This window comes from Colletotrichum siamense, assembly GCF_013390195.1.
Source record: "Colletotrichum siamense strain Cg363 chromosome Unknown KSG_Cg363_contig01, whole genome shotgun sequence".
Lineage (NCBI taxonomy): Eukaryota > Fungi > Ascomycota > Sordariomycetes > Glomerellales > Glomerellaceae > Colletotrichum > Colletotrichum siamense.
In genome coordinates, this window is record NW_023501014.1 from 5527005 (window position 1) to 5548051 (window position 21047).

The window sequence follows — 21047 nt, forward strand, 5'->3', positions numbered from 1 at the left end:
AAGTTCTCAAGGTTTGACCCCCACAGGCGGCCGAAGCTCGAGTCTGCAAACCACTGACTTGCGCGCGCGCTCGAGGAGTCGAGATGCTACCGAATGTGAGGGACGTGCCTTGGGTTTGCAGTAGCGCCCTCCTGTCAGCGATTCATCCATCTCGCACCCAGATCGCAGACGTGTTTCACATTTTTCCACCCCATTTCCGTCCCAGGACGGCAGAGAAGGGCAACGTAAAGTAACGCACATCTCAGCGTCACACAGCACCGCATCATGGAAGGGCGCCTATGGTCTCCGCATACGCCGATGCGTGTCGTACCCGCTCAATACGCAGCGCTGCATTTCGCATCATTAGCATTGATGTTTCTACCTAGATCGACTGCCTGCCTGCAACGCATGGGCAGATGAATCACCAATCGACGCGCGTGCCCACTACTCTGCCCTGGTGCACGCCGCAACCACGACGCTGCAACCCAAGGAGACGAGCACAAGCCCACCATGCCCAGCAACTCCTCGGACGGCGGGCGGCCTCGAGTTTCCCCTCGGCCGACTGCCCCGGAAAGTAAATCTAGAGAGGGAGACTTGCTGGGAGGCCATGATGTGAACCGATCTAGCAACGATCTCCGCATTCTCTACCTTGAACTTTTCTGACAGAGTCCTGACGGCCGCGTTCTCCCTTCTTCCGACTGGTCCTCATTGGTCATTGCACAGCAGGATGGATCTGTCAGGGTGCGATGAGTGGTTGACTGAACCATACGCGCCTACCGCAGCCTCTCAGCCTTTGGCAAAGATCAACCGAAACGGCGCGTGAACAGACTGTGCAGTCCTGTTTCCAATCCGCGGATCTGTCGCAGGTTCCTGCCTCCGGCGCCCCCCTGAAGTCGCCCTCCGGGACGGGATAGCCGCCCTTGCACTTTCTCCTCTCCCGTCAGTGCGCCAAGACGTAGAATGAGAGAGATGCGACGAAAGACTACGCTGTGCTGCGAAATGATCGGTCAACGCCGTGGCTGCTGTTGCATCCTGATGCTTATTTCTGGAATAATTGTGTGAATCTCCCAGGGCAGTGGTGTAAGTCGATCTTACCACTGTTGCCGTTGGCTACCTCTCGCGCAACGTGGTAAACGTCCCCCGAGCCCCCGGGGCCTCGCACGTCCGAGGGTTTCCGGCAAGGTGAGGAGGGGCATGGAGAGGAGACGTCCGGCGATCCTTCCGGGGGTCCAGGACGGCTATGCATGGAACTCTGGAATTACTAGCGAGAGTACTTCCGTACATTGCCGCTTTCTTTTACCCCGCGATGCGACTACTGCACGTCACGTCGACGCCAGTGATACGATGAGCCTCAAGGCCGGACCTCCTCCTTCCTCCTTCCTCCCGCGCGGGCCGTCGCCAGCTGGCCCGAAATTCACGGGCTTGCTGCTGCTGTTGAACATGTCGTTGTTACTGCTGCTGCTACTGCTGCTGCTCAGCCACCGCACAAGCTTTCGCGTCTTCTTTCACACGTTTCTTCGTCTCTTGTATGCCGTGCATGATCTCGCAGGACAGTTGCATCCGAAGAGATGGAGGTTACTTGCTGTGCTCCAGGTATTCAGCCAAGACCGGAAGCTTGGGAAATGTCGTCATGCGTGGAACGCAGACGCGCATTGGGAAACAGATGAGTATGTAAGAAGAAGAAAAAAGGTTCAAGTTTTCATCTTTACTTAGTTGAGGATGTCTACAGATGCCGCCCATACACGCGGCTTTTCTACCTAGCGAGCCTTTTTCTTAATTTTACTACTTTAATCGTCTCTCGTCTGTCTGTCTTCTGAATTCATTACATCAAAAGGAGGGGTATGTGACGTATGAGACGCGACTCTTTATCGCTGCGCAACCTCGACCTCCTGGCTCTCGAACGCCGGCAGGGTGGCCGCGACGTCCTTCCACTCCTTGGAGCCGTCAACCAGGGTCTGGATGGCGGCGATGATGGTGTCCTCGTCGCCGCGGACCTGCTTGGTCGAGTCGCGGTCGCGGAGGGTGATGGTGTTGTCCTGGACGGTCTGGAAGTCGATGGTGATGCCGAGGGGCGTGCCGAGCTCGTCGTTGCGGCTGTAGCGCTTGCCGATGGTCGCGGACGAGTCGTCCACGCGGGCGGAGATGCCGAACTTGCGCAGCTTCTGGGAGATCTGCTTGATGAAGGGCTTGAACTGCGCGTTGGAGGAGAGGGGCACGATCAGAACCTTGGTAGGGGCGACCGTCGGAGGGAAGGAGAGAACCTAGTTGAAAGATATGTTAGTGTGCTGTGTCCGTGATTCGCCATATATGTTGGACCTGGAAAAGGGGGGTTGATAACTTACACCACGAGCCTCATCGCCACCGTCCGCGGAGGCGCGGTTCCAGTAGCAGTGCTCAATGAGCGAGTAGAGGATACGGCCGATACCGAAAGACGGCTCGATAACATTGGGAGTGTACTCCCTGGTGTTCTCGATGCGTTGCCTGAACTCAATCTTGACGAGGTCCTTGCTGATCTTGACCTTGCCGTCGGCGACGCCGGCAACCTCGAGCTCCAGCTCGCCGTTGTCGGTGAGCTGCTTGGCGAGCTTCTCGCGCTGCTCTTGTGTTGTCGCCATCAGAGCACCCTCAACTGCCCTGCCGTCCTTCTTGAACTGAGGACCAAACTTCTTTTTGTCAACCTCAACCTGCCACTCGTCGATGACGAGGGGCTTCTCGCGGCGCTCGCGCACCAGCAAGGGAGCGCCGGTCTTCTTGGCATGGACGGTCAAGTCGTAGGCGCTGCGGTCAGCGCAGCCGACACACTCGATCCAGCCGGAGGAGGTGAACAGCTCGGCGTCCCAGCAGTCGGCGGCGTAGTGGGCCATCTCGTTCGCCATGTGCTGGCGGAAGCGGACCTTTGTCATGTCGACACCGATCTTGGACAGGAACAGGTGGATGCGGGCTAGGAAGTAGCCGAGGGTCTCGTTGTCGACCACCTTGTTCTTGACGGCCTCGCCAATCTTCATCTTGCGCACATCGGTCTTGCCAGAGAGCTGGGTGTGGCGGTCGAGCAGTGTGAGCTCGATGTCCTCGACCTCGACGAAGCGGGAGTGCTTCTTGCCGCCCTCGGGATCGACAAAGTGCTCAATCTCGGCCATGAGGAACTCGCGGACTCTCAGCAGGCCACCTCTCGGGGCAATCTCGTTTCTGTAGGAGCGGCCAATGGAGGCGGAGGCGAAGGGCATCTGCTCCATGTTGAAGTTGAGAAGCTTGGCAAAGTTGAGGAACTGGCCCTGGGCGGTCTCGGGGCGCAGGTAGCCCTTGGTGTTGCTGGAGGGGCCGATGGCGGTCTGGAACATGAGGTTGAAGGCGACGGGAGGGGAGGGCTGCTCGGCGGTGGCCGGGTTCCTGAGGTCATACTTCTTGATCAGCTCGCCGAGCTCCTTGCCGTCGTAGTTGTCGATCTTGGCCAAGACCTCGTTGTACTCTTGGACGAGGGCGTCGTCGAGCTTGACGGCGATGGTCTTCTGCTTCCTCTTGGCCTTCTTCTTGGGGTCATCCTCTTCCTCGACCTTCTCGCCGCGGGCCTCCTTGTCGCCCCTGAGGCGGGCCTCGAGCACATCCTCGACGAAGTGGTCGGCACGCAGGATATCGCCGTTCTTGGGGTCCTTGCACATCCAGTCGGCGAACTTGTCAACGTGGCCGGAGGTCTTGAGGACTTCGTGGGGTGTCAGAACGGTGCAGTCGAGCTCGAGCATGTCCTCCTCGAGGATGAAGTGCTTGCGCCAGAGGTCGACGATGTTGGCCTGGAGAGCGCAGCCGGGAGGGCCGTAGTCGAACAGACCAGCGACGCCGCCGTAGATCTCGAAGGCGGGGGTGAAGAAGAGACGGCGGCGCAGCATGGCGTCGAGCGTCGGCCGGTCGAGGGGCTGGCCCTTGAGGGTCGTCGCGGGGGTCGTCATATCGTCGTCGTCGGCAGCAGCACGCTTCTTCTTTAAGACTTGGGCCCTGTTGAGGTGACGGGAGGTGGTGAGGGTGCGGGTGCGGTTGCTGTGCAGCAAAAGGTTGTGGTGGGAGGAAAGCGAGGTGGACGTGGAGGAGGGGGAGGGGTAGTTCTGAAAGTGGGCAAGTGAAAAAGCGGCCGGCCGAAGTGCACAGAAGCTAGCTGTGGAACGAATAGAAGACTGGTGTCCGATAAAACGAAAGGGCTTCATCAACGGCTACGTTTTATGGTGGGGTCTGGGGGAAACGTGAGTCACAGAGCCAAGGCCGTTGCAGTCAGAGGGGAGGCTGCTGAGATGCGTCCCCCTTGGAGTTCAGAAGGGCATCAATTCGAGTTCGAGGAGCGCGATGCTGCGTGCTACGATTGCTGCTGCTGCTGTGTCTGGATTGTGACTCTTAATGTCGTCTGCCCTTTTTTTCCCACCCCAGAAATTTCATTGGTCCGTTAGTGCCTGCCCTGTCGCGCGGTGCGATCGGCCCAGCCCACCTCAGGTACCGGACGGACCACCCGCCAGAGCGTGAACGGCGTAAAGCATTGGACCGGGTGGAACAGAGGGAAGGGCCAAGAGGAAAAAAAAGTGAAGGGGGAAAGTGACGGAAAATTCAATTCGCCGACAGACACCCCTGGCCCCCGCGGGCCCGGTCCCGTTCAGATGCATTTGCTGCAGGGATTGGTCGGTGCCCCGCCAAAATTTCTCCAAACTGATTTTCACCGAGCGTCAACCAGGACTCGAATTTCGACTTTTTACCGGCATCTCAGCACGTTGCGAACCGCTAGACTACGACAGCATCCCCCCCCCTTCCCTCAATTGACACCACGATACCCGTCACACCCGCATCGTCCAAGGAATAATCAGGCATGGGCTTCTCCAAGCCGGGCAGGTCCATGTCGGCCTCGCTCTCGACCAAGACCTCCAACAAGCTCAAGCGCAAGGAGCTCTACGTGCTCAACAAGAAGGAGAAGGACAAGGATCAGCGCGAGAGGCGCTTCCGTCGGAAGAAGGAGGAGGACAAGGACCCCGAGCTCAAGGCCCAGCGCCTCGCCAAGAACCAGCCAAAGACGCTTGACCAGAAGCGCGTGTGGGACGATGTCGACGACGACAGCCTAGGCATGCAGGTGGACGTGGAGAAGCTCAAGAGGCGGAGGATAGAGGAGGAAGAGGCGGCGCAGAACGCGGAGCTCGATCGCGAAATCGACGAGGAGGAGGGCGACGACAGCGACGCAGACAGCATGCTGGCGTCGGACGACGAGGACGACGAGGAGGCGGCAGAGGCAAAGAGGGCGGAGCGCGAGAGGAAACGCGAGGAGAAGAAGCGCGCGCGCAGGGATAACTCTACAGCGCCCTCGACAACCAGCACAAACCTCGACCTCACGCCATCCTCCCTCGCCCTCAAGTTCCCCATGCTCTTCACCGACACCCCGCCGCCCGTCCCCAAGGTCCTCCTCACCACCTCCCTCAACTCGACCCTCCACCACGAGGCCAACATCTTCCGCTCCGTCTTCCCCAACGCCACCTACGTCCCGCGCTCCGCCCACCGCTTCGGCCACAAGTACTCCCTCCGCGAGATCAGCAAGTTCGCCGCGAACCGCGACTACACCGCCGTCGTCCTGCTCAAGGAGGACCAGAAGAAGCTCACGGGCATGAGCATCGTGCACCTGCCCGCCGGCCCGACCTTCACCTTCTCCATCACCAACTTCATGGAGGGCAAGAAGCTGCCTGGCCACGGTAACCCGACGAACCACTACCCCGAGCTGCTGCTCAACAACTTCAAGACGCCCCTCGGCATGCTCACCGCCGCCCTCTTCCAGCGCCTGTTCCCGCCCCAGCCCGAGTTCGAGGGCCGCCAGGTGCTCACGATCCACAACCAGCGCGACTACCTCTTCTGGCGCCGCCACCGCTACGTCTTCCGCGAGAAGCGCGAGACGGAGAAGAACATTGTCACCGCGGAGGGCAGCGAGATGAAGGGCGTCGAGGGCATCCGCGTCGGCCTGCAGGAGGTCGGCCCCCGCTTCACCGCGAAGCTGAGGAGGGTGGACAAGGGTATTGGAAGAGCCGGCAGCGAGGGTGACGACGCGCAGCCGTGGGAGTGGAAGGCCAGGATGGAGAAGGACCGGAAGCGCTTCAACTTGTAGCCGATGTTCATCTGGAGAGCGAATCGCAAGAGTCAGATGCGATTTCTTGCATGGTATTTGGTCAGGGACTAACCCGAACGGCGTTTTTCTGTTGCATTAGATCGAGACCGTATCAGACGAATTGGAGCAGGGTTAGGTGTCATGTCTCGGACCGATGAGGGAAAAAAAGTTATCAATTCATTGTTTGTGTAGAAGTTCGACCATCATATTCCCCAGACGCCGAGCCGTGAAAGGTTTGGTTTCACATAAGAGGTATCATCCATAGTAGACCCTTTCTAATTCCCACAAACCCCCAATCTACAGAACGCCGTCATGTCCAGCGCTTCAAATGCACAATAAGTAGAACAAGTTATAAAATGACGCAAGCCGCGCATGTCGATGAGTTACTTGCGCTGCTGCTTCTGGTGCTGAAGCATGACGACAGAGTAGCTGCAGTTGGTTAGCCGCATGCACGTGGTCGGTGTAGGTTACTGAAGAACTCACCCGACAATGCCACCAATAGCAACGAAGACACCCAGGACCGACTTGTCACCGATGGCACGACCGGAGACCATCCAGCCGAGAGCGACAATTGTGCAGGTCTTGAGGTGGCCGACAACGGTACTTGAAACGGGGCCGGTTTGGGCGATGATGAAAAACTGAGAAATGTTGATGAGAGAGGCGAAAGCACCAGACTGAGAAAATTAGCAGCTATCCTCGAGTATCTCAAAACAGTTCGACTCACCATGCCGATCATGAGCCAGCGGTTGCCGGGCACAGTCATCCAGTCGGGGAACGTATCGACGAAGGGAATGACATAGAGCAGCAGGAAGGAGGCGATGGGAGCCTGGTTGTACAGCAGCTGCATGCTGGACATCTGGAGCTTGCGGTGGTAGCTGGCAATCCAGACGGTGTAGAGCGACGACGCAAAGATACCAGTGAAGGCGAAGAACACGCCCAGGCTGGAAGTCGTCTTGATCTTCGAATCTGAGGTGGGGAGAGAGTCATAGTATGAGACCATTCCGACGCCAAGGCAGGCCGGGATGAGAGCCAGGATCGCATTCCGGGGCAGCGTCGCCTTGTACAGGACGAAATTCATCAGGGCGACAGTCGGTGTCAAAAGAATACGGGCGATCTGATAAAACGTGACGGAAGAAAATGCCAGCGACAGGTTCGGCAGAATAACGTTCAGGCACATGGCGATAGAAAGCGGGAGGAGGTCCCTGATCGAAGCCCGGCGCGGGGTGAAGTAGGCGAACATGGGTCGCGAGAGAATGTGAAGCGTGAGGAAAGTGACGAGGAAGTGGAAACTCGCAAAGGTGAGCTGGCACAACTTCCATTGAGGGTCGGAGAAGATGGCCTTGTTTGTGAAAACCTACTCTCAAAGTCAGCAAACACAGCTTCTTCGACGTTGTTCCTTGTCTCCGAGGGTTTTTCCAAACTCACGATTCCAATGGTGGCCAAGGTGTTTACGACCATCCATACAACGGCACCGGCGAAGCTGGCCTTCGCCTTCGGGGGCTCCTCTTTCTCATTGCTGGAGGGCAGAAGCTTCTCATCCTCCTCAGCGTCGGCGAGCCTCTCTTCGTCGTTGAGCGACTTGAGATTCTGCACGCTGTCCTCCATTGGATCCAGCTTGGTGAGCTCGTGAAGAGTCGCGGTTTCGGTGGAGGACGAGGCGAAGGACCCCGCTCGTTCTGTGCGCTGGCTGTCGGCCATTGTGAGAATTTTGCGGATTGAGAGTGTGGTTAATGAGACCGCGAGAGTGAGCGACGATGGGTGGTTTGGAGGCGTGGGTGGTGCGAATCGGTTATCATCGAGGGGTTGGCGGTCCTTTTTCAGTCAACCATGGAGCGCTCGACAGCGGTTACACGAAGGGAGTCTCGGGCATGTGCTGGAATGCAGCCAAGGGAGAAAACTCGTCTTGTCAAATTCCGGAGATGGTCGCGCGGAATTGACGGAGAGGAGTGACGGGTGCAGATATAATGATACACATGGAAAGGTCCGAGGCGTTCTTCTTGCCAGGTCTCGGCGGGCGACGGTCGCACCTACCTAGTACCCCGGGCTGAAAGCGGCAGGGGTAGCAGAGTGGAGGGCAGGGGCAGGGGTCTGGGACGTGGAAGGTGGGAGGGAGACGACGCAAGTCCCTCGCCGGTCCACCGTCCCTGGGAACTACCTCAGAACCTACTGCATAGTACACCTCGCTCACGCTGTAGTAAGGGTAGTGGAGGGCAGTGGAGGGCAGGGGAGGGGCAGGACGGGCGGGTGCGACTGAGGAGAGCGAGCCCAGGTCCTGAGGCGGGCAGGGGCCAGAGAGGGGGATTAGCACGCTGGCACGCAAGCTCCGGCGCTCGTCAGGCCTGTCCGTCTCCTCAGGGCTCTTCTCCATCCAAAGCTAAGCCTTCCGCTGCCTGCCCTGGTCTCGCCTTTTTTGCCCTAGGAGCCCCCGACGGAACAAGGCGACTTGGCCGCCGTCCGCGTCCCTGGGATTTGGGGATTTAGGTAGGGCTTGTTGAGACGGACGGGACGGCAGTGGGTGGAAGCAGGCAAGTAATCGTCAGATTCAGATTGGGGGCAAAGAAATGGAACTCGCACCAACGCGCGAAATACAAGCGACGGCAAATAGTCTGACGGCACCATCCTCTCTGGCCACGTACTGCTCGGTCGCTGCTAAAGACGAGCGGCACAGGTGGAAAGTCACAAGAGAAGTACCGCCCACCCGAGGCTACCTAGGTAATAAGGTACGGATACTTACACTGGATCGCCATCACAGACCGCGCGCCAGACCCGAAGCCGACTGCATCAAGTCGTCCCTGGAGACAGACTCTTGGGCTCTCGGCCTGCTGCGTACAAGACTGGCTCCCCATGGCTTGTTGATTGGCGTCCACGGCGTCCGGGGCTTATTTTGCTTCTCCCAAATTCCCAGCTTGTTTGCCCACCCGAGGGGCTTATTAGGTTCGTTCGTTTTCGACGCCCAAAACATATGTCTCCCAGCAGCAGGCTTCTTAGCAGCAGGCTAGCGCCAAGCCACTAGGAACTCGTAGACTTCAGCCCTTCTCCAGCCCAATCACCGTCTGGATCCACGAGAGCCATCTGCAAGACTTGTTTGCTTTGCCATCAAATCTGCAACACTCAGGATGGCAGCCTGAACCTGATCCGTGGTACGGTACTTTACAGTACGCGCAAGACACCCGCTCAGATGTCGCCGTATCGTCTGGTCTCTGGGATGGTCCTTTTTTTCGCGCCGCAGGACAACCGCAGGGCGGCAAGCGGTTTGGCGCAATACGAGACCACCATCTTTTGGTTCCCCCCCCAGGCCTCATCAGCGAAAACCATGAGATCGACGAACGCAGCCTTGTCGTGCTCATTCACTTTGTATGGGCGTCCAAGGTAATTTTGAACCACCATGTCCCCGGCTCGCGCTTGAACAGACGGAGACGGGGCCTGCCACTGTCTGGCAATGCGCGAGAACACCGGGCTGTCCGACAATCGCCCCAACTCTCTCTAATTGTTCTCTCTTTCGCTCTCGCAGCCATCCCAGCGAACCTTCAGTGATCTGATCCAATGTGGGCACACGTCACCATGTGGACCGTGGCCATTGGCCTTGACACAGAGTTGGTTTCGACGGAGCAACCGGCCAGTTCTGACCCAGGATGACCGCGTCTCTGACAGTGCCGTCCTCCTGGGTTGGGTTGGGTTGGGTTGGGTTGAGTTGAGTTGAGTTGAGTGACCCGGCGCCTTCGGCCTGGACTGTCCCCAGCAAATCGAACACTTCCTGTCGACTCCCCAAATAAAGTTTGACAGAGAACAATTAACAATAAACTCCTAGATTGGAAGGTTTGCTCTCTGAGACAGCGAATCTCCAAAAGCCAAGCGACAGTGGTACTGCCAAGCGCCCAGCATCAAGCCTTCGTCCCTGTCACCATTCACTGCAAAACGTCTGTCAGCCCGTCGAGAGCAAGAGACCTGTCTTGGCCGCTGTCGCACTTCATTCAACCAGTGCAACAGCATACCACAACAGCACGGCACGCCTCATCCGCCCGTATATCCGTCTGCTCCACCCACCGTTTGGTCTCAAACTGTCACGGTCAACCGTTGACAAGAACCTCTAATGGCTAGGACATGGGATGTTGAAACGCTTGACCAGAGAAGTCTAGAGTACCTACCGCCGCGCCGTGGCCCAAAGTCAACTTGCGAGAACAGCGAGGTGATGAAGACTTGGCATCACCGCTTCTCGAGAATTCGCCATGTCCTGATCCATGATCTTCAATGCCCCTGCGTCAATCTCATCTGAAGACGGCAGCAGCATGCAAGCCCGCAGCGCACCGCCGGCGGGACGGGGTCTCTCGATGGACGTGGTGGTGGCTCCCTTGGTGGCCAAATTTAGCTTCTCTTGACTTTATTGTCAGGGCTTGGGAGCCCCCCATTGCTCGCTGCCGGCAATCAATCGTCGGATCATCTGGCGCATATCCCTCGCGATGAACATGTCAGTGGTTGCGTGGAATCTGATTACCGTTCACTCCGTGCCTCGCTGGGATAGGCCAATGTTTCCCTTGCCTTCCGAGAATTCACGTTGGAGCGTTTCAGCATTCCCCGGACACCACGAGGCTGTGTGGTGCGTGGGCCAATCCGAGATATGGAGGGAAGAGCGTGGTAAATATGAGTACCACATTCTTGCGCGGAAGACCCCCACAAGACCATCTCAAGCCACAAGAGACGCGCAGCCGCCCTCCCCGGTCTAGACGGCGCGCCCGCGCGTGCTGCCGGAGCTGGCGAAGGCTCTGGTCATCACGGCTCCACGTCGAAGCTGCCGGGCGAGTGGGAGTCCGGGCTAACATGCTCCGCTCGTCGTCAGCCAATGGAAGAGTATGCGCCGACTACACATTCGTCAGCGAGTCGAGTCCGTGAACGTCGACGGAATGGTGACCGAATCTAATGTTTACACCGTCCAAGGCTGTCTGTGGCGTCCGTCACGGGCCGCTCACGAACTGGTCTTGGAGGGCACCATGCATGTCGTATAAACACGATGTGGCCCTGTCGTGCGTGCCGCAGGCTCGGGCGCATGGCTCATGCTGATAATGGCCAGGAAGCAGTTCAACGCAGATGGGTTACACGTGTGGCTTGGCGGAGATGACAGACGGCGTATAGGAGGTCGGAGTTGCAACCTCGATCTATCTGAACATTAGCATATTGCGTGAGCATTCCTTCGCCCCTGATGTCAATGTGGCTATCTTTTCCTCCCTGCAGACAGGTGTCCTGAGCTCGTCTGAGGCTGGAAAAAGCACATCAGAGACTTGGCGACAGTCTATCCCTTCCGTAGGACATGGCAGACGAACGAGTGGTGCGGCTGGCCAAATGAGACTTAGTGGACGGCCCAGAGGCGTTCATCGACTGCGACATGCCACGGCTGAGGCGAGCTGAGACCGTAGTGTTCTGATGGTTCGAAGGTGCAGTACTGCACTAGCAACGAGCTATCAGCGAGAACTCGTTGGTGGCCACAGCGCAGGCGTGGAAAGCTTCCAGTGTCTAAAAGGAAGACGTACGTAGTCGTTCTCCCTAGCTTCAATTAGCTTGCGCGGAACGAAGGGGACCCATTCCATTGGGAGTCTCGGTTAGATTGGGGTTGCATCTGTCAAGCGTGCGGCATCTCAAGATAGAGCGGCTCCTGGCGGTCGTGGAAGGTTAAGGGTCTCGGTGCTGTCGCTCGTAGGGTGCCATCGGAGACTCGAGAGGCAAGGTACTACGCAGTACACTAGGTGCGCAGTACAAAGTACATGCCTTTCGACGGGAGCGCAGGAACTACCGATGGAAAGGCGCCTGCCCTGGTGTTGCCAGTTGGAGGTGGGGGTACGTACCTCGGCAGTCCAGAGTGGTCCAGGTCCAGTTGCCCCCGAATAGGAAATACCAATGGTGGGCACTGGAGGCCGAGGACTTGAGTCGCCGCAGCTCGCACAAATCACGATTAATTAGGGATGCTATGTAGCTTCATTTCCAATTTAGCTTGATTTCGACGTGCACAGCGACACGCAGCATCGGGCGCTAGTGCGCAAGAAGGCTATCAGCTGTCCTCCCAAGCCACGGGTGACATGACACGGCATGGTGACAATGTGTTAATGGACATGGAATGGGGAGTGGACACCTGGAGTGGTGGAACGGCGGTACTCTGCGGTGTCGATGAATCTCATCTATTTTGCTCTGCACTTTGTTATATCGACAAGTATTATTGTCGTCCATTCTGCCCGCAGTGGTTATTTTGGTGTCTTGGTGTCGAGGCGTGTAGGGGTGCGCGGCATTGTGTTGTCACTGAACCTGAACCTGGCGCGGACGGGTAGACGGCCATTCCATGTCCAGGTTGCCCTTGATCGGCCCCCGGTACGCTACGAGCTGCGAGGAGAAGGGGACGCAGAAAAAAGAAAAGAGGAAGCGAGAGCGGGCAGCAAACAGTGCCTCACAAACACAGCGAGCGTCATGTTTCAAAGTGTTGCTTCCTTGCCAAGACCCTCTGGGAGTCCACCCCCACCATCCACTCTCCAGCTGCAACAGGCCAATCACGGCCGTCCTCATCGCTGCTAAACCTGAAGTCGGAGAGAACAGCCCACCTCCCACCCGGACGGGCTGGCTAGATCGGTATCCAAAGTGTGAGTGAGGTGCGGTTCTCAATGGCCGCCCCCAAGCATTCGGCGCCATTCGTTCACCCGCAATTCCATTGCACTGCACCTGCAGCCCGCTTGTTGATAGATACCTTAGTGACCTGCTCTAATAGCGTGAGGGGCCCGGTGTCCCGTCGTGCGGCAATCCAATTGTTGAGGAATTGCCTCCATTACCTGGCAGGTACGGATACACTTGTGGTTTCCAATAGCACCCCGCGCCTGCTTGCGCCTGCCCTGCACTTTATTGGAGTCTCGTCCCGTAGCTGCAGTCGTAATCGCATCGCAGCCACCTCTCAGTAGCACGTGTACCTGCCCAGCCTACGCAGCTGTATCCAACAAGCTCCATCCAGCCCTCTGCATCACGCAAGCTGCACCGCAGACACCTCTTCAAGCTCGTCGCCAAGTACTTCCTCGAGCTCGGCCCGGTACTTTGTGCTCTCTATTCAGAACGATCCGACCTGTTCCTGGCCTGTTGTTCCCCAGTCGAGCTTACGCCAATCATCTCCATCGAGCAGCCCTTGCTGATCTGTCCGCCGGCCGACTCATCTCACCGTGGCCCTCATTGCTATTAGCAGAAGCTACCAAAGTGCCCGTACCAAGTACCGCACCGTACCGTCGTCCCTCCTCTTACACACCACTTCACCTCTCACACACGCCAAAAGAGGTGCAAGACTACAAGTACTTTACTTGCGCAGACAGCCCTGCTTTGCATGAGGGTGCTGTGCTTCGTGCGGCCTGCCGACTCTCTATCTGAACTCTGACCTGTCATTCTTGCAGACTTAAAAAAGGTGGCAGGTGTCCCGGCTGCCCAGTCCTCGCCCTTCACATCCTCCGTGCCACACCGATCTCCACGTCTGCATATTCTCGACCCAAAGATCCACGGACGGACTGACGACAGAGTCTCGGCCGAACATCTGAAATTCCTCCTCATACCATTTCGCGCCCTTCCATTATTCGCTGAGAGTGCGATCCCACCTGGCCTGCTGACCTCAGCGAATCCCGTCTTGCGAACCGCCCAACCCACCCCGACCACCGACCACCGTGGCCCACGCCGAACATCCCTTGCCTCAGCGCGACTCGGGTGGTGTGAGACAGGTCGGGCACAGATCGCCAATGGCCTCGCTCTAGACAGCGATAGGGATATCCCATATCTGAGGTAAGATTAATTCCCCGACAGGAGCGTGTCTTGCGTGTGGGCATCCAGCTTAAAGTGAGTTTAGGGCAGCCTTCACCTCCCTTGAAAGGGCAGTTTGCTCTGCGTATTTGTAGCTACATCTCGCCCGAACTGACTCGCTGCCTACCACGAACCTCAAACCTTCCTTGAGCTTCCCCGACACCAAATAACCTTCAACCTCCCACACTCTCTCGGAGCTTCATCGCAAGAGACCACATTTATCCACTGTCAAAATGACTCAACTCAACGGTCAGAACCGGCAGCAGGCCAGTAAGCATCGCCCAAACGACATGTCTCCATCACCATCACCAAAACTGACCAATTCAGCCTACAGCAACGGCCACCGCAAGTTTTTTGAGGATGTCGGTGTATGGAAGGATGCTCCCCTTCTCAAGGGAAGCACCAAGTTCGAGCCTCTGCCTGATGTCAAGAACATCATGATTACCGGTGGTGCAGGCTTCATGTAAGTTGCGGTCTTGGCATTGCGCCTTATCAGTATCACGTCCCGCGGCACTAACAAATCCCTCAGCGCTTGCTGGCTCGTCCGCCATCTCACTCTCACTTACCCTGATCACTACAACATCGTCTCCTTCGACAAGCTGGACTACTGCTCGTCGCTCAACAACACCCGTGTGCTGAACGAGAAGTCCAACTTCACTTTCGTCCACGGCGATATTACCAACCCCACCGAAGTCGTCCAGTGCCTGAAGAGGTACAAGATCGACACCATCTTCCACTTCGCCGCTCAGTCCCACGTCGATTTGAGCTTCGGTAACTCTTACGGATTCACACACGCCAACGTCTACGGTACCCACGTGCTGCTGGAGAGTGCCAAGAGCGTTAACATCAAGCGCTTCATCCACATCTCTACTGACGAGGTCTACGGTGAGGTCAACGATGATGACGATGACCTTCTTGAGACGAGCATTCTCGCCCCCACCAACCCGTACGCTGCCAGCAAGGCTGCCGCCGAGATGCTGGTCCAGTCCTACCAGAAGAGCTTTAAGCTTCCCGTCATTATCGTCCGTAGCAACAACGTCTACGGGCCCCACCAGTTCCCCGAGAGTGAGTGTGCTGCTCAACGTAATCTCATCTCAAGCTGACTTTGTCAAAGAAATCATTCCCAAGTTCTCATGCTTGCTGAACCGTGGTCAACCTGTTGTCCTCCACGGTGACGGTAGCCCCACCCGCAGGTACTTGTTCGCCGGAGATGCTGCCGATGCTTTCGACACCATCCTTCACAAGGGCCAGATGGGCCAAATCTACAACGTTGGCTCATACGATGAGATCTCCAACATTGATCTGTGCAGCCATCTGCTCAAGGAGATGGGAATCCCCCACGACACGACGGAGGAGTTCAAGAACTGGGTCAAGTACACCCACGACCGCCCCTTCAACGACCACCGCTACGCTGTCGACGGCACCAAGCTGCGTCAGCTTGGCTGGGACCAGAAGACCAGCTTTGCCGAGGGCCTCAAGATCACGGTCAACTGGTACCGTCGCTTTGGTGAGGAGTGGTGGGGTGACATCACCAACGTCCTTACGCCGTTCCCCGTTGTCCAGGGCCTGGACGTGTCCGGCGACCAGGAGCCCATCAGCAACTCGCCGCCTACGCCCGAGAACAAGAAGAGGAAGACTGTCGACGGTGTCAACGGCAACGGAAACGGCCATGCCGTCAGGGCCTAGGCTCCATCAACAAAAGCTCAAAACTTACAGGACGGCATGGCTACGGGGCATGAGGGTACACGACGAGACGTCCCGTTCATTATGATGTAAATCTATAGACTTGCGACGCCTGGGACTGGCACGAGGTTTGCATGGCAAATTGCACATGATTTTGGCGCAGATAAGGAGGCATATGGAAACGTACCTATGGAGTTAATCATAGAGATTGAATGATCGAAAATTCAAAGCGATTCACTCATCTGGTGTTCCCTCGCATGCTGTTTGCGTCGTGCCCTTCTACTGATCGAACCAGTCAACGTTGGAAGTTTGGAGGTCCCAGTACGCCACTGACGGTTCATCCGGCCAGCTCTAGCGGATGCCGATCTGGCATCGACGGAAACGATTGCCGCACGGAGCCTATTCGTCAACGGTGTCGACGAGGGAGCAAGTAGGCCTGATGTGGATGGAATAACATGTGAGCTATGACTTCATGTCAACCCAGACCGTGCAGACGCGGATCTGGCCGGGCCACGCGAACCCCCCTTGGGATCACGGCCGCCGTTGGTCGGAACCGGGGGCCGATCCGTAAGCGAGGGCTCGTGCAGGCTCGAATGATGGAGTAACGCTCCCGCGGGGACGCGATGTTTGGTTCGCAGTTCGAGGCTACCCTAATTTTACGAATTCGGACATGGCATGAGTGGTTCCATCTTCGTCTTGCAGCTCCGTCGTTCTGGCTACGGTGGTTTTTGTCGAGGCAAGGTGGCATCAAGCAAACGACTCCAAGCTAAGAGTGACGTGATGATGGGCTTGTGTCTAGTCGGCCGCGCTCGTGTAACAGGCGAGGGGTTGGCTGTGCCGCAGAACCTCGTATGGCGAAGGCAGTCGTACTTTCTTTTTCTCTTCCTTCAGAGGAGGGCTGGAACCACGTTTATTTCGCGCAGAAGTCCCAAGGGGACCCGAGCCTCACACACTCTCCCTTGGCCGGGTGTCCATTCCGACCCCTCGTTGATTAAGCTCCCCCCCTCCTTTTGCACGATTGCGCGCAGCAGGCTTTCTTTTTTTCAATCCTGTGGGTGCCGTCATCGTCGATTGGAGGGAGGGAGGGGGAAGAAGGGCATGAAAGGCCTTGGCCACGGCCCATGCGGGCGGTATTTGCTTCGTTTTGGGAACCACGCAGACGGGTGCGTTCCCATTTAAACCCAGCAGCAAGGGGAGGGAGGGGGTCGGGATCACTGGAAGACTTCTGCAGGAGAAGGAGGGGCGGAGAGACTCGCACTTTTGGCACGGCTATTGCTCCCTCGGTTTTGTTTGCTTTCTAACTCCGTATCTGTGGTTCTGTCTCCTGTCTCCTGGCTGATATCCGGGCCGGGCTTTGCCTGACCATCGCTCACTTGCCCATCGGAGCTGTGTCCGCCTCCGCCGCCCGGACGAATGAAACGACGCCGACAAGTATCCGTAGAGGAGACAGAAACCCCCGGTATTCGATGCCCAAGGGCCAAGAGTGTAAGGGGGACCCGTTTTCTTCAGCGGCGTCGATGGGCACAGACTTGCGGCTTTCGTCTCTCGGTCAGGCTCTCTGCCTCCTTTTTCCTCTCTTGCCCGACGAATACCATGTTCGCGGCAGACGTGGCCCCCTGGATGTTCGGACTGGGTTGGGTGTGCTGGTGAGTCGCTGCACCGGTTGAAATGACAATCTGCTGCTGTGTGGTGCCTTGGGACTGGAGTTTGCTGGGCAGCGAAGGGTGGGCGGGGAACCGGAGAACCCACACACGGGCCCAGCCACCCCCGTCAGCCGGGCCAACCACGCTGCAGTATCGGAGGTGTAGTGGAGACTCTGGGGCCGGGGGATTGAACAGTTCTGGGCTCGCATCGGCGGGGGAGGGAGGGAGAGAGGGGCTAGCTTTTTTTTTCCCTCGTCCTCGGACTTGGATGGCGAAGAAGAGCCCGTTATCGTGGCACGGAAGCCAGTGAACCACAGGCGCGGATGCTTGGCTGGCGGGCCTTTTGGTCTTTTGGTTCTTTGGTTAAGGTAGGCAAGGTAGCACTTGAGAGAGAACTGTGGGCGCGAGGACTCCATCGTGCATAGGGGAAGCTGCGCCGGACTGCAGTAGCCTTCGTCCCGTTGGCCGTCCCAAGTGCGTCGAGTCGAATCAGCTTGGCTTCTGGTCTCTTCTCTCATGCATTCGAGGGGCCCAGACGGAGGGGCTGCTGCGTCTGTTGCATGTGTTGGGTGCGACGACAGGGCAGCATGTTGGAGCATGTTGGAGCATATTGGTCGTCTGGCCCGGTGTCATTGGCAGAGCTCACCTCATTCTGTGCCGTGTAATATGTTTTGGACGACGCTAACGATTGACTGACCTTGCAGATGGAGCGACGTTGTTGCTGCTGTTGACTGTTGCTGTTGTATTCTGACGGAGCACGCAAACATGGAACGAACGAAAGAAAGACATGCAGCATAGCATTGGTAATGCGAATGCCTTATGACTGACACCTTGGCTTTCCCCCCATCCCCCATTAAGATGCCGTTTATTGACATGGCCATCAGCAACCAGAGGCAGCTCCCGCGGTTCATGTTGTCCGTGGTATGTCCAAATCCACGGCAGAAGTGCGGCAAGCAAGCAAGCAAGCCAACGGCGCATGCCGCCGCCCATCCCACATCCACTTCCTCGGGCGCATCACGGTCCAACAGCCAAAAAAGCCAAAAGGGACCCTTGAAGGACGCTCTCCACCCTGGACCCGTCCTCGCTGCTCGCTGCTCGCTGCTCCCAATCCATCGCCGGTTCCCACGTCCCATCCCGGCAGCTGTCAGGATCCTGCGCAGCATGCACTGGCCACCGTCACCACACTAGGACCTTTCCCCGGGGGCCAGCCCATTCCTCCTTCAGTTCTGATCCCACCTTACCTACCTTGCCTACCTTACCTGCTCCAGTGCCTGTTCTACGGATACCTTACGCTGCGCTGCGCTGCTGCGTCTTGTCGCCTGATTATCCGTACCGTACCTACCTATCCTCAAAACGTCCCCCAGACCCTCCTCCCTCTTTCATCAGAAAGGCCCGTCTTCCTGTCCGTCCCTCTCTCTCGCTTTCTCCCTCTCTCTTTTGTTCTTCTTTGCTGCCAAGACTCGACGCCTCTCAAAGGCTTCTCTTCACATTCCACGCCAGCCCGAACTAGGTAGAGAACCAACCAACCGACGGCCCGGATTCGTTCGTCGAAAAAATCGACAGCGCCCGCGCCCGCCCGCTCCCCTTCCGTTTGGGGGCCGCCCAATCCACCCGCCCCTTTATTCAAAATAACCACCACTATCGACGCCCGCCTTGCCCGTCCGCCCACCCGCTCGTACCGCACCGCAACCGCAACCGCACCGCACATGCCCCTCCGTCTCTCCCCGCGGGCCATGATATGATTTTCCGGCGCCGCCGACACTCTGCACTGCGATAGGACCTCCAACAGCGGGTGGCACAGACACACGGGTACCGGCCGCCGCCCATGGCCAAGAAGCGGCGCACCAAGAAGCGGAAGGGAACCAGAACGAAACAAGACCCCGCCCAGGGCGCCTCAAGCATGTCCACCACCGACGAGCTCGCCTCGCACTCGAGCGACGGCCTGTCCAGCGGCGTGCGCGAGAGCGAGAGCGCTGCGACCGAGATGACGAGCATCATGAGCACCGAAGAGACCTCCCAGGCCGGTCTCGACGCCGATGACGATTGGAACTCGCAGGAGGAGGAGATTATGGAGGTCGACGAGGAAGACGACGACGACGATAACTTTTCCGTGTTCGCGCCCAGCCATTACCCACGACCGAGCGAGTCGCACCGCACCGAGATGCCCTATGGCATGGCCCAGAGCCATCAAGACATGTGAGTGAAACCTGTTTCAGAGGGTCACGGAGACAATAGCTGACAAGACGCAGGTCGTCAACGCGGTCCTTCATGGAGCGAGAGCTGGATTATCAATGGGAAAACGGCCGTCGGTACTGTGGCCCGCACTACCACCTCCCGAACGATGAGTGGGAAATGTGCCGCATGAGCCTGATCCACCGAGTATACCTACATGTTTTCGACGGCAAGCTGAGCACGGTGCCGCTGGAGAACCCGACAAGAGTGTTGGATATTGGCACGGGCATCGGCGAGTGGGCGATCGGCATGGCGGACGAGTTCCCGAACTGCGAAGTTATCGGCACCGATATTTCCGCCATCGCGCCCACGTCAATACCGATGAACTGCTTCTTTGAGGTGGACGACGCCGAGCTGGAGTGGGAACGCGAGCTGAACTCGTTCGACCTTGTGCATTTCCGCCACATGATGGCGGCGTTCACAGACTGGAACTTCATCTACCAGGAAGCCTACAAGGTCATCAAGCCCGGCGGCTGGATCGAACTGCTTGAGTGGGATGACCAGCAGGGCTTCAAGAAGTTCTTGTCAGAATTCCCTCCCTCGTCCGAGATACACGAGCTTCAGAGGGACCTCACGATCGCGGGCCAAAAAGCCGGCCGCGCCAGAGGTGTATCACACATGAACCCCAAAATGTTGAGCGATGCCGGGTTCACAGACATCAAACTTACAGAACACACGATCCCGATCAACGTCGAGACGGGCGAGGGTAAGTTGTGGTTGATCGTCTGCATTGACGGCTTGGAGGCAGAGTGCCTGAGGCCGTTGACGACATACATGGGCTGGGAGCCAGACAAGGTCAAGGAGGCGTGCCATAACGTTGCAAAGGAGATGGCCCGTCTGGCAAGGGATCCCATCAAGTCTCACGGGCTGATTGTCAAGGCTCGAGTGTTGGTCGGGAGAAAGCCGCTCAATGCGCCGGTGCCGCCAGTGAGAACCTTCCCGACTTCTTTGGACGAGGCGTCAGAAACCGACGATACGGCGAGAGAGGACAACCACAGCAGGCGAAGGGCTGACGAGGACGCATCCGAGGCATAAGCGAGCCTCGTGAATCACAGTGTGGAGGAAGAGGAGGCAGTTTGGTGTCGTAATTCTCTAACCCCTCTGACCGAGTGACGAACAACTCGGCAGAGCACGAATTATTCTCATATCTTGCATATATCGCGTTTCATACCGGCGGATAGTGGCTGGTCATATTAGCGATGTCATCTAGCATATCTTTTACATATTTTACTCTCCTGGGGTTTAGGTGGACTAAAAAGAATCACGGTGGTCAAACCGGATGTTGCGTTGACAGGTCATAGGTGTATGATGGATGAGCCGTGGCTGTAAGGGCTAGGGAGTAGTAGCGTAGCTCGTCGATCAATAAATCAACTCAGCCAGGTGATGCTTGACACAATTATAATCTCTTGAAAAGATTTGCACCCAAAGTAAAGTCAAGATATCGTTGGATTGATCCCGGAGCTATCAACATGGAAGAGTCGTGAGCTCAGACAGCGAGTGTCGGTACGTACCCAAGCTCCCAGGTTGCGGTGGGGGCCGAGGAGAGAGCTCCCTGCCTATGTCATCCTCCCAGGTGTGCGCCATCCAACAGC

The 21047-nt window shown here is 57.4% G+C and overlaps 6 protein-coding genes across 6 annotated transcripts; 3 read left to right on the forward strand and 3 right to left on the reverse strand.

Moving 5' to 3' along the window:
• Positions 1 to 1844: 1844 nt before the first annotated feature.
• On the reverse strand, positions 1845 to 3920 carry grs1 (putative glycine--tRNA ligase; the record flags this gene model as incomplete). The annotated part of the gene is made up of 2 exons (XM_036633239.1): positions 1845 to 2240; positions 2322 to 3920. 2 exons carry the CDS (start codon positions 3918 to 3920, stop codon positions 1845 to 1847), a joined length of 1995 nt encoding a protein of 664 aa, XP_036502233.1.
• An 899-nt stretch (positions 3921 to 4819) lies between these two features.
• RPF1 (Ribosome production factor 1) lies at positions 4820 to 6094 on the forward strand (the record flags this gene model as incomplete). The annotated part of the gene is made up of 1 exon (XM_036633240.1): positions 4820 to 6094. The coding sequence occupies one exon, from the start codon at positions 4820 to 4822 to the stop codon at positions 6092 to 6094; it is 1275 nt and encodes a 424-aa protein (XP_036502232.1).
• A 383-nt stretch (positions 6095 to 6477) lies between these two features.
• On the reverse strand, positions 6478 to 7792 carry slc35e3 (Solute carrier family 35 member E3; the record flags this gene model as incomplete). Its single annotated transcript, XM_036633241.1, has 4 exons — positions 6478 to 6523; positions 6578 to 6768; positions 6819 to 7448; positions 7520 to 7792. The coding sequence occupies 4 exons, from the start codon at positions 7790 to 7792 to the stop codon at positions 6478 to 6480; spliced, it is 1140 nt and encodes a 379-aa protein (XP_036502235.1).
• Positions 7793 to 11359: 3567 nt separating this feature from the next.
• On the reverse strand, positions 11360 to 11673 carry CGCS363_v001393 (uncharacterized protein; the record flags this gene model as incomplete). The annotated part of the gene is made up of 2 exons (XM_036633242.1): positions 11360 to 11533; positions 11617 to 11673. 2 exons carry the CDS (start codon positions 11671 to 11673, stop codon positions 11360 to 11362), a joined length of 231 nt encoding a protein of 76 aa, XP_036502234.1.
• Positions 11674 to 14130: 2457 nt separating this feature from the next.
• RHM3 (Trifunctional UDP-glucose 4,6-dehydratase/UDP-4-keto-6-deoxy-D-glucose 3,5-epimerase/UDP-4-keto-L-rhamnose-reductase RHM3) lies at positions 14131 to 15583 on the forward strand (the record flags this gene model as incomplete). The annotated part of the gene is made up of 4 exons (XM_036633243.1): positions 14131 to 14167; positions 14225 to 14360; positions 14427 to 14962; positions 15012 to 15583. 4 exons carry the CDS (start codon positions 14131 to 14133, stop codon positions 15581 to 15583), a joined length of 1281 nt encoding a protein of 426 aa, XP_036502229.1.
• Positions 15584 to 19048: 3465 nt separating this feature from the next.
• CGCS363_v001395 (Secondary metabolism regulator LAE1) lies at positions 19049 to 20490 on the forward strand (the record flags this gene model as incomplete). Its single annotated transcript, XM_036633244.1, has 2 exons — positions 19049 to 19419; positions 19473 to 20490. 2 exons carry the CDS (start codon positions 19049 to 19051, stop codon positions 20488 to 20490), a joined length of 1389 nt encoding a protein of 462 aa, XP_036502228.1.
• Positions 20491 to 21047: the final 557 nt, after the last annotated feature.